This window comes from Macrotis lagotis, chromosome X (assembly GCF_037893015.1).
Source record: "Macrotis lagotis isolate mMagLag1 chromosome X, bilby.v1.9.chrom.fasta, whole genome shotgun sequence".
In the NCBI taxonomy this organism is placed as follows: Eukaryota; Metazoa; Chordata; class Mammalia; order Peramelemorphia; family Peramelidae; genus Macrotis; species Macrotis lagotis.
The window spans coordinates 441,198,502-441,211,428 of NC_133666.1; the positions used below are offsets into that span (position 1 = coordinate 441,198,502).

A 12,927-nucleotide genomic window follows, 5' to 3' on the forward strand; every position below is an offset into this window, starting at 1 on the left:
TAATACTAGCTTTTTAAGAATAAAAGTACTAGTTTTTTTTCTTGGGCTTGATAACTTGTCTACTTTTATTCTTTACTTTCTTGTTTTTTGGTCATCTTTTCTCTGGCCTTAGTTCTGGATTTTTATTTAATCTTCTCCCCCCCCCCCCCCTTATTCTCCCTGCCCACCACTTCATTCTTTTCATTGCCTTAGATTCATTTTGCTTTGAAATTCTTAATTCTGATTCCTCATATAATCGATTTTTTTCATACTTCCAGAATTACATCACCCTTAATGTTCTGCTTTGCCTTTGACATATCATTTAACTTTAACTCTCACCAGCAGTCTCTATTCAGAAAAACACTCACTGTTATTATGATAATGATGCTGTCACTACTTTTGTGCCTTAGCCTTTTATCTTTTAAAAGTCCTTCTTTTCAACATCTATGTTTTTATCTCCAGGAGCAATCACATTTTTCTCCCATTGTTTACTTCCATGTTGTCAGTTGCTTTTAAACCTCTTAATTTCTTACCAGAATCACTGCTCTACCTATCCATTATCATTTTAGATATACTTTAAACTCAACATCTTGAATTTGATAGTACACGTTTTTTTCTCCATCTGTCATTTTTACCATTTTGTGGTTTAAGATATCACTTTTATTTTTTTTTCTCCCTCCAACCATTATACCAATTGCTAAAATTTAGCAGTTTTTTTTTTTTAGGTTTTTGCAAGGCAAATGGGCTTAAGTGGCTTGCCCAAGGCCACACAGCTAGGTAATTATTAAGTGTCTGAGATTGGATTTGAACCCAGGTACTACTGACTCCAAGGCCAGTGCTTTATCTACTACACCACCTAGCAGCCCCCCACAGTTTTTCTAAAATGGTACATTTCTATTACAAATACGAATGCTTTTTGTTTTATGGATACTTTTGGGTCTGATTTTTGGAAACTTTTATCATCTCACCTTTTATTTCTTATCCAAAATCTATTTGTCAAAGTTAGAATCATAAAATTTTAGAACTGCAAGAGACCTCACAGAGCCTGTCTAGTTCCACCTTCATTTGGAAGGTGGAGCACCTCTACATCACCCATGACAAGCAGTCGTCTAGTCTTGCCTTGAAGATTACTGGAATTTTAGACTTTAGCAATAGAATTCCTCTATTTAAATAAAATTATTAAAATTTCTCATATACAAAGCTCATTATTATCTACCACTTCATCAATTAAATTTCTTTGCTATTCTTTCTGTTTTTTTTTTTATGCATATGTTTCAACTTTACCTCTCACCCTGGAAAAAATCAAGGACTTCTGTCACTTGTTCCTTGTTTGCACAAATATTTCTTCTTTTTCTTTCTTAAGTTTTGTTTCTCATTCATCTGAAATATACAACTTTCTGATTATAACATAGTCTGCCATCATCTTCTAGTTCTAGTCTATTTCCTTCTAGGAAAGGAAACCAATTCCCTTTTCTACTTATTATGGAGCTAATCACAGTTGTCAGTATACTGTTTCACATCCATCAGTCTCTGTTATTTGCTTCTCTTCAAAATCCAATCCCCAAGATCATTGCATTTTAAAATGTTTTTATTGATATCTTGTTTATTACATCATCATAGTTATCCCAAGTATATTTTCCTTACCCCCTCCCAAAGAACTAATGTATATACTAAAACAAATTGTTTTTGAAAGGAAAAAATGCATACATTCAAAAAATCTTAAAACATAGGGCGGCTAGGTGGCACAGTGGATAGAGCACTGGCCCTGGAGTCAGGAGTACCTGAGTTCAAGTCCAGCCTCAGACACATTAATTACGTAGCCTTGGGCAAGCCACTTAACCCCATTTCCCTTGCAAAAAAAAAAAACCCTTAAAAAAATGTGTTATGGATAATACCTGGGGACCTCCAGCCTCCACAAAAGGGTGGGTTAGGGCAGGTCTTCTTTTGAAGTTTTCCTTAATCTTTATCATTTTGTCACAATTACATTTGAATTTTTGGTGTGTAGTTTTTTCATTCGTATTGTTTTAGTTGCCATAATGTTTTCTTAATTTTGCTTATTTTACTCTTCATAAATTCATATATATATATATCTTTTATGCTTCTTTTTATTCATTGTACACATCATTCTTACAGCATATTAATATTTATTACATTTCCATACTACATTTTGCTTAGCTATCCCCAATTGGTTGATGGACATCTACTTCACTTTCAATTCTTTGCTATTATAAAGAGTGCTGCTTTAAATATTTTGCTATATTTAAGGACTTTCTTCTTAATTATGGCTTCCTTGGTAGCCACTAGTGGAGTTTCTTGATCAAAGGGTATAGACATTTTCATCACTTTATTTGTATAATTCCAAATTGCTTTTCAAAATGATTGTACTATTTTATAATTCCACCAATAGTACGGTAGTATTCCTATCATTCTGCAAACCTTCCAACATTGACTATTACATTTTGGGGTCATTTTTGCCATTTGCAGGATATAAGGCAAAATTTCTCATAACGTATTTTATTGACATCTCAGAAGGAGGGAAGGCAAACAGCTTTTACTTTTATAGGCAAGTTCTCTTGAGATCATTGTGATTAATTCAGACACATTGGGAAATAATCTTCTGAAAAATAATCAAGCTGTTATGTGGTCTTTTGTTTGTGCATAAAGTCTAAGGTTAATTATCAGGACAATCTAGTTGGTAATATGTAACCTTATTCTGTTCACCATGTAATTTTCAAAAGTTGTCCTGCTTGTTTGTGATACTTTCTGGCCTACCTTCTGATCATTTCTATAAATTTTACTTTACATTTTTAAAATTTATTTATACATTACTAAAATAGTCTTCTTGTAAGAGTAAACAAAATATCCCCCCCCCCCCAAATAAAAAACCTCACAAGAAATAAAGTGAAAGAAAGAGAAAAAATGTACTTCAGTCTGTGTTCCTATGCCATCAGCTCTCTGGGGGTGGATCGTATTCTTTATTGCAAGTCCATCAGAGAAGTTACTTCCACAGTTGATGTTGCTGATTGTAATTTCCTCCTTCCATTTCTCCCCACTACAAATTATCATATTTTCTCTCTCCTTTCACTGTTCCTCATCAAAAAGTGTACTGTGGGACAGCTGAGTGGCACAGAAGACAGAGCACCAACCCTGGGGCCAAGAAGCCCCAAGTCTACATCCCACACCAGAGACCCTAATCCCACCACCTTGCAAAAAAAGTAAAAAAGTAAATGTATTACATCTGACTATCCTCTCCTATGATCTACCCTCTCCTCTACCCCCTACATCTCCCCTCCCTTCCCCTGTCCCCATTCTCCCATTCTCCCATCCCCTTATTCTCCTTTTTCTTCTATATTTCTATGCCCTATTAAGTGTGTATATATATATATATATTTATATGTACATACACACACACATACACACACACACACACACACACACACACACACACATATATATATTTTCTTTCTGAACCATTTCCGATGAGAATGAAGCTCCCTCAATCCCCCTCACCTTCCCTCGTTCTGTACCATTACAAAAGCTATTTCTTGACTCTTTTACATGAAATATCTTAGTCTATTCTACCTCTCCTTTCTTTTCTCCCAGTACATTTCCTTTTCATCCATTGACTCCATATCAAAAATATATTATACTGTCAAATTCACCTCTCTCCTGTGTCTCAACTATAAGAGCTCCTAATTGTTCTAATAAATGAGAAGGTTCATATGAGTATTATCTGCATCATCTTCCCATGCAGGAATACATGCAGTTCATCATCATTAAATCTCTCATAATTTACCCTTCTCGTCTATTCTCTATGATTCACCTGAGTGAATACTTGAAGATCAAACTTTCTCTTCAGCTCTGGTCATTTCAAGAGGAACATTTGAAATTCTCCTGTTTCATTGAAAGTCCATCTTTTCCTCTGGAAGAGGATGTTCAGTTTTGCTTGGTAGTTGATTCTTGGTTGCATTCCAAGCTCTTTTGCCTTCTGGAATATCATATGCCAAGTCCTATGAGCTCTTAATGTGGATGCTGCTAAGTCCTGTGTGATCCTGACTATAGCTCCATGATATTTGAATTGTTTTATTCTGGCTGCTTGTAATATTTTCTCTTTGACTTGGGAGTTCTGGAACTTGGCTATAATATTTCTGGGAGTTAATATTTTTTGGGATCTCTTTCAGTAGGATATCAGTGGATTCTCTCCATTTCTATTTTGCCCTCTGCTTCTAGAATATCAGGACACTTTTCCTGTAGAAATTCTTTAAAAATGAAGTTAAGGCTCTTTCCTGATCATGACTTTAAGGTAGTCCAATAATTTTTAAAATTGTCTTTTCTGGATCTGTTTTCTAGATCCAATGAGATATTTCAAGTTTTCTTCTAGTTTTTATTCTTTTGATATTGTTTTATTATCTCTTGATTCCTTGCAAAGTCATCAGCTTCCTTTAGCTCCATTCTACATTTGAAGGAGTTGTTTTCTTCAGAGAGCTTATCTCCATTTCCACCTGGCCAATTCTGCTTTTTAAGGTATTTTTTCCCTCATTAACTTTTTAGGTTTTTTTTTTTTTGTTTTGTTTGTTTGTTTTTTCAAGGCAAAGGGGGTTAAGTGGCTTGCTCAAGGCCACACAGCTAGGTAATTATTAAGTGTCTGAGACCAGATTTGAACCCAGCTACTCCTGACTCCAGGGCTGGTGCTTTATCTACTGCACCACCTAGCCACCCCCCCCATTAACTTTTTGAACTGTTTTTTTCCATTTGACTGAAACTAGTTTTTAGTATGTTATTTTCTTCAGCATTTTTTTTTTTTTGGATCTCCTTGACTAAACTATTGACTTGTTTTCATATTTTTCCTGCATCTCCCTAATTTTTCTTCCCAATTTTCCCTCTATCTCTCTCTCTTACTTGATTTTTCAAAGTATTTTTTGAGCTCTGTTGTAGCCTGAGCCCAATTCCTATATTTCTTGGAGGATTTAGATGCAGAAGCTGGAACTTTCTCATCTTCTGATTGTGTGTTTTGGTCCTCCCTGGGACCAAAGTAATTGTCCATGGTCAGGTTCCCTTTATTCTGTTTACTCATTTCCCCAATCTGTGCCCTGTTTTGGGGTGCTTCTCGGGCTTTTGAGTATTATTAGGACACCCCACAAGGACCTCATTTCCTTCAAGTTCTTATGGGAGGCTCTGGCTGCTCTCCTGATTGTGCTCTGGTCTGTGGATGACCACAAGCACACCCCTCTGCCCCAGGGCTGTGAGGAGGGTCCCTGCTCTATGACAATATGGGAGCCCAGACTGTGACCAGGGTCTGAATATGGACAAAGCACAAGAGTCCTGTCCCAGGGCCAGAGGAGAGACCTTGACAGTCTCTCCCCACCCCTTACCTTCCATTGGGCTAAGTTCTCTGGGAGCAGCTGCCCGGTGACTCTGCACATCTACTTATGTTTCCTGGGATCTAGACTGCACTGAGGGCTATGCTGGTTCCCACTCACTCTGGCAGAGGTTTTCCCCACTGATCTTCTAAGTTGTGCTTGGTGTTCCCTGGGTTACCAGGTCAGGAAACTGCTTCTGCTCCTAGGTGTTGTCATTCCCTGTGAGTCAGGTGTCTAAGTGCCCAGCAGGCTGCTTCCGGAAGAGTGGAACTCCTTTGCTCCAGTGCAATAATCCTAGTTATGCTGTCACTCCCTCCACCCCCTTGGTATAGAGCTTTCCCATGATTTTGCAGTTTTCCTTGGGCTGGAGAATTGCCTCACTGGATCTTTCTGTGGGTTCTGTCTCTCAAAAATTTAGTTAGAGCCATAATTTTAATGTTTTTGGAATATTTTTTGAGAAAGCTCCTAGGAAAGGCTGTTCTCATGCCACCATCTTGACTCTGCCCCCTGTAACCTTATTCTATCCATGATCTTAATAATGTATAAAGTGTCAGAATATTTAGAATGGCCCAAAGATTTCACGTATGACTTATTTTTCCATGTGACCATTTTGTTGAACTTTACAAAGGCTTACAAAAATTATGTGATTTCTAGTCACCCCAGGTTTGTGATAGGAGCCATGATGAACTTATTGTGATCATCTTAGCTTTGGTACAATCATTTCAGTGTTGACCTCATTTTCTATTTCATTCATTTGGAGCATCTTTCAGTTTTTATCAGGATGTGGTTTTGAACAATGTTATTAACATGAGAGCAAATGTTGCATAGTGACTCTGTGTAAATATATTAACACAGTGCTTTCCAACTACCATATGCTTATCATATTTACAGCAAACCTTAAAACATTATATTAATGTCAATTATTACTCAATATAGAAGGTGTCCCAAAAATCTTAGGGAAATTTAAAACTGCATTAAGATTTTTGGGACAACTTGATCTATATTTTAATGTTGTCAATTGTGATTTAAAAAAAATCAAGAAAGTACCTTTTCTATCATTTTCAAGGGTATCACTTTTATTAGGCCCACAAATTTTTTACAGTCCTTGATGCCTTATTCTTACTTCATATAGCCAATTTATTGTCAAATCTTAAAGTTACTTTATAACATCTCTTGTATATTTCCTCTTCCCTCCACTCACATAGCCACATCCCTAGGTCATGTCCTCACCATTTCTTAGCTGGACTATTGCAGTAGTCTTCCAATTGATTTTCCTGCTTCAGGTTTCTCGCTACTCTAGTCCATCTCCCACTCTGCTGCCAATTTGTCTTTCCTAAAGCACAAACCTGAGTATGTCAGCCCTTGTTCAATGAACTACAGTAGCTCCTATTAAATCCATGATTAAATAAAAAAAGTCTGTCAATGGGCATTTAGAACTCTTCGCGTTCTGGCTTCTTATTTTTCTGGGCTTCCCTCACAGACTCCACATTCTATCTACATTGGAATACTTACAGGTCCTCAAACATGTTTCTCCATCTCCCATTATTTGCCTGTCCCTCATCCCTGGAATTATTTACCTCCTCACCATTTGCCTCTTAGTTTCCAAGGTTACTTCAATATCAAAATAAATCTTATCTACTGCATGAGATTTAACCTTTTGGATTGCTTTCATATGTTTTGTTTATATCTTCTATGAACCCAGATGTTTACATATTGTCTACCTCCATTAAAAGTATATTCCTTAAGAACAGGGCCTGTATTTTTGCCTTTCTTTGTGTTCCTAGTGCTTAATATAGAGTCTGATACATATTAAGCACTTAATTAATACTCATTGATGACTTTAAAATACCTTCAATAGTAGAAAATAGTATTCTTAACTTTTATTATTATTGATAGTATAAGTAATGCAATATAAAATTTATGTGCCTTATAAAAGGGTTCCACTTTTAATTCCTTGCTACATTTTCAAGTCAAAAATAAATATTTCAGTTATTAAGTAGACTAGATAGTTTGAAAAATTTGGTGGAAAAATAAAGACCTTTGTTTTGATTCAATAGAGCTCAGTAACTTAATTGACAAATACTTAGTTAGCTAGTTGTTCAGACAGCAACTATACTTTTATTCAATTTAATTTGATGTTATCAATATACTCAAATATGGTATAGGTTAATTCTGACTAGTACTTGAATATTAATACCCTGTAATGTTTATTGTTTTTATACTCCACTCATTCAGGTAGCAATATCTGCTTTATTTATTTATTTATATTTGCTATTTTAATATCATTTCACTGTTGAGTTTTATTAAGAAGTGAGTATGATAAAGGTTTTGTACTTGGAGCTTTGCAATAAATTTGCATCCCCTATAGTATGATAAGATTTACCTGATTTTCTTGTTCTTATAATTTGTTGTCTCTCTGGTTTCTCTCCTTAAAGACTGGCACCCAACCTTTTAATCGTGCAATGCTCTTTAATGTTGGATTTAAAGAAGCTATGAAAGATATAATGTGGGATTGTATAATTTTTCATGATGTGGATCATTTACCTGAAAATGACCGAAACTATTATGGATGTGGAGAAATGCCACGTCATTTTGCAGCAAAACTGGACAAATATATGTACATGTAAGTCATATACAATTTCCTTGGGAAGATAGATTTATAAAATATTAATAATAACTGCATAACATGATATTTCTCATGTCACAAAGAATTTCGGATTTGGAAGAGATATTGGTGTGTAGTCCAACTTATACATTAAAAAGGAAGCTAACATTTATAATGTATTTTAAAAGATTTGAAATGAACTATATATATGTATATATCTATATATGTATATGTATATGTATATGTATATGTATATGTATATGTATATCTATATCTATATCTATATGAAATTTCATTTGGTCCTCATGACAACACTGTGAAATAGATGCTATTATTATCCTCATTTTATAGGTTAGTAAACTGAGGTTGAGAGAGAATAAGTAAGTGTCTTGCTTAGGGTCACACAGCTAGAAAGTATCTGAGACAGGTTTTGAACTCAGGAATTTCTTTTTTTTTCTTTTCTTTTTTAATTCTTCTTGAATATTATTTTATTTCTTCAATTACATGCAAAGATAATTTTCAACTTTCATCTTTTTGTAAGTTTTTGAGTTCCATATGTTTTTACCTTCCTCCTTTCCCTTTCCCCCCTCTATGACAGTGAGTAATCTGGTATAGGTAATACATGTACAATCATGTCAAACATATTTCCATATTAGTCATATTGTGAAAGAGCAGTTAAACTGATGGGGGAAAACATGAGAAAGAAAGAAAAAAATAAGTTTTAGAAAGTGATCATAGTATGGTTTGCTCTGCATTCAGACTTCATAGTTTATTCGCTGACTGTGGATGACATTTTCCACCCATGATCTCCTGGTTCTATTCACTTCACTCATGATCAGTTCATGAAAGTCTTTCCAGGTTTTTCTGAAATATGTCAACTCCTAATTTCTTAATAAACAGTAGTGCTCTATCAATTCATATAAGTTGAGAAAACCTGCTCTTAAAAAGCATTCTTTTTAGGTACAATAATAAAGAACTTAATATTTGTGAAGGACTTTTGTTCAAAATTTTGCATATTGATATGTTTTGCTTCTTAGGGATGAATCAGCTGATAATGATTAGGACTAGAATAGGCCCTATAGTTAGTTATGCTTAAGAATTTCACTCTTGATAACTTCCCATCCTTCCTTGGCATATTTAGCCCTGTAGAATTTTATCCAGTGGGATCCTCCTTTTCTTATGAATTCTTTGACCTACTGCTTCTTAGCTTTCTTCTCCTGTGTCTTATAAAATTATTTACCAAGTTACAGGGTCATAGGACCACAAGGGGAATGAATCATATTGAAATAAAGACATAATTTTTTCCCATATAAATTTTGTAGACCCCTTGGTTCCTTGGAACCCAGGTTAAGAACTTGTGCTTTAAAGGGTAAAGACTGACTCAGAAAAGTCAAGCCAGAAATTCAGACCTTGAACAAACTTAATAGCTTCTTTTTGTTTCACCACACTGACAGACATGTAAGCAGATTACTATTACCAGTATTTTTTTTCCTAGGAATGGGAGCTGTAACAGGCTTCATTGATAAAATTTTTACTGACAATATTAGACTATTAAAATCACACCTTTAATAGTTCTTGTACTCTAGATTAGCCTGTTTTTATTAGTTTGCTCAGTACTATTAGAAGATGCAACCTGGACCATTGTGAACACTTGAGATTTCTCCCTCTATTCCTCTCTTCCCCCCTTAATGATGATATAAAGCAAGATTCTGAAGACTAACACTATGGGCAAGACTGCAGCTGCCCCATAATTCCCAACTCTCATCTCTTCTGCAACTCACACAAAATGCTTTTTTCCATGCCCAGGAATGTATAATGGCTAGTTTCAAGCTCTACCAAACTCTCCCATAGCAACAGTCTTCCCTGAACTCAGCTAGTTTTTTGTTAGCTGTTATTTGAGCAATATAATCTGCTGGGAAAACTGACCTGTCATGCTTTAGAACTTGAGCATCTATATATGTATATACAAGTGTATATATTTGTATATACACACACACACCTTCCTGACTGCCAGTTCTGCAGCATCTCAGTCTCCTAACAAGCAATAAACAAGCATTGATTAAGTGCCTACAACCTAGGAGACACTGTACTAAGTACTAGGGTTATGAATACAAAAGTGAACAGATCCTACCTTCAAGGAGCATCTACTTAATTTGGAGGGACAAGCTTTCATATAAGCGGGGTGCCTCCAAAGTCTTTGGGCAGTTTTAAGGTATTAAAGCTTAACATTCTCTTGGACTTTTCCCCATTGTTTGTACATAAATAGGTATTTATAAAATTCATGTAGGTAGCAAATAACTTTGGGGACAAAGAAAGCCCCCCTCCCAAGGTCATGCTTTTACTGAATGTTGAAGAAAGTCAAGGATTCTAAGAGGCCTCAGGGAGAAGAGAGTAGTCCAGATATGGATGACAGACAATGTATCTCAGATTTGAAAGGGACCTTGGAGCTTATCTACCCCAACCCCCCATGCAAAGCAGGAATTTACCTAATAGCATGGTGAATTGTGTGCTTTTCTGTATATAACATATATAAGTGAAGGAGAGTAATAGATATTAACCTAGGAAGGTAGGCTAGATCAAGATGATGATTGTTGTTGTTCATGAATTTCAATTGTGTCTGAGTCTTCATGATTCATTTGAGGTTTTCTTGGCAAAGATACTGGAGTGGTTTGAAATTTCCTTCTCAAGCCCATTTTACAGATGAGAAAGCTGAGACTAACAGGTTTAAGTGACTTGTCCAGGATCATATAGCTGGTAAATGTCTGAGACTGGATTTGATTCCAGGGCCTGTTGCATCCACTAGATGCCCCAGGTCCAGATGGTAAAGGGCTTTAAAGGAAGACAATATCTGTAAAAGGAAGATGATTTTATCATAAAGAAATAGGGAGTTACGGGTGCTTCCTTTTAGCAGGGAGTGACATTATCAGACTCTGTTCTAGAAATATGAATACTTTGGCAGCTATATGGACTTGAGAAAGTTATTAAAGTTCTATGGAAAAGCATTGGAAGATGGTGTCAGTATTTGTAACTGGTACAAATGGTGAAAAATCTGAATGCTGTATCACTCGATTAAAGGTAGTAAAGAATAATGCAGAAAGGAATTCCAAAAATGCAAGTGTTAGGGATTGTTGTGTGTGGGAGCAATGTAAACTATCATCACCTGGTGTCCTTGAGCAGCAGTCTTGTTTTATTAAGTGCCATGGGAGTGGGAGTAGATTACAGGCTGGAAAAGTATTTAGGCACTGGTTGGGTAAATAAACGGAGCACTTGGAGATCTTGATGGAGTACTTGTCTCCCTTGTCATCCTCGTCTCCCTCCCCTCCAATGCTCTCCTGGGAAGATTGAGGGAGTCCAGAAGGGGACTCAACATATGACGTCCAACGGGGACTTAACACACAAATACACCAGAAATTCTAAATTCCCTTTATCATCAATTAAAAGAAAAAGTCAAAATTTTAAGGTGACACAACAGTATTAAAGGAAACCAGGCATTTTATTTTATTTTTATTAGTTTTAGCAAGGCAATGGGTATTAAGTGGCTTGCCCAAGGCCACACAGCTAGGTAGTTATTGTGTCTGAGGCGAGATTTGAACTCAGGTACTCCTGACTCCAGGGCTGGTGCTCTATCCACTGCGCCACCTAGCTGCCCCTAAACCAGAGATTTTAAGAAGTGGATACATAGTACCATCTATGAAGAAAGATCCAAGGCAGTCCTTCTCAAAAATATTGCCTGTCCTATAGATCCTGATATTTTCCAGGGAGTATTCAATTCAGTAAGTATTAAGAATATGGTAAATGTAGTTTACTGTGTTATATACTGGGGAAAGTAAAAAGTAAGACACAATCTCATTCTTGTGAATTCTGTAGTATAGTGGGAAAAATGAGTGGTAGTATTTTGGATTCCTTCCATACTTTTTATGTTTAGTGCTTTTCCTCTGCATACTCTCCCTCTCCCCATATAATATATTTGATGTAAACCTTGGTAAGGGCTTTCAACATTAGTTGTTGAACTGTACAGTCTAATGAATAAGAAACTCAGAATATATTAGATACTATAATTATATGCATCTGCAACATGTTGTTTATTATGCATGCATTGTATTTAATTTGTTACACATGCATTTATGTGAATATTGTTTGGTGTGACAAATATGATTCATCAAAAGAGCAGCTAGACAGACCAGAGGAAAGGAAGAAAGAGCTATGTTATAAAACTTTTTTTTTGTTTATGCAAGGCAATGGGACTTGCCCAAGTTCACACAGCTAGGTAATTAAGTGTCTGAGGCTGGATTTGAACTCAGGTCCTCCTGACTCCAGGGCCAGTACTACATCCACTGTGCCACCTAGCTGTCTCTATGTTAAAATACTTAAAGAGGAGAGAGTATCCACAAAGTATAAAGTGATCAGTAGTGACAAATACTGCAACAATTTTGTGAGAGAGGTACTATTACTAACCTCATTTTAGAAATGAGGAAACTGAGGTTAAGTGACTTGCCCAAGGTCTGTAAGTTTTTGAAGTAAGATATGAACTCAGGTCTTCCTGATCCAAGTCCAACTCTCTTATGTGTCACCTAGCTGCAAGTAAGATTGCAATTGTAAAATACTATGTGAACCTTAAAGCACTATGCAAATACTAGATGTTATTTTTCTCTCCCCTTAACAATTGATCCTCATTACACCTGCCAAATTGATATTCCTGAATTCATCCCCTTATTCAATAAATTCCAATTACCTTCAGGATAAAATATAAGCTCCTTTCTTTGGCATTTATATTCTTTCTCAGACTACCTCTGTTCTACATTTCCAGGTTTATTGTATACTCTTCTCCTTCTTGTTTATGTTCCTTTGTATAAGCTAACCACTGCCCGGAATACCCTTCCTCTACATCTGAGAATTCAAAATTCAGTTCAAGTGCCACTTTTTAATAGAAAACCTATCCTGATCTTTCTCTCCATTCTCTTAGACTGTTCAACCTTACTCCCA

At 35.9% G+C, this 12,927-nt stretch overlaps 1 protein-coding gene across 2 annotated transcripts in view; it reads left to right on the forward strand.

The window, feature by feature from the left end:
• The window catches only part of B4GALT6 (beta-1,4-galactosyltransferase 6), an 88,465-nt gene that overhangs the window by 58,672 nt on the left and 16,866 nt on the right, over window positions 1-12,927 (forward strand). For both annotated transcript variants that reach the window (XM_074202426.1, XM_074202427.1), the window contains exon 6: window positions 7,775-7,962. In XM_074202426.1, the coding sequence (XP_074058527.1) occupies window positions 7,775-7,962 (188 nt within the window). The remainder of the gene's footprint in view (window positions 1-7,774; window positions 7,963-12,927) is intronic.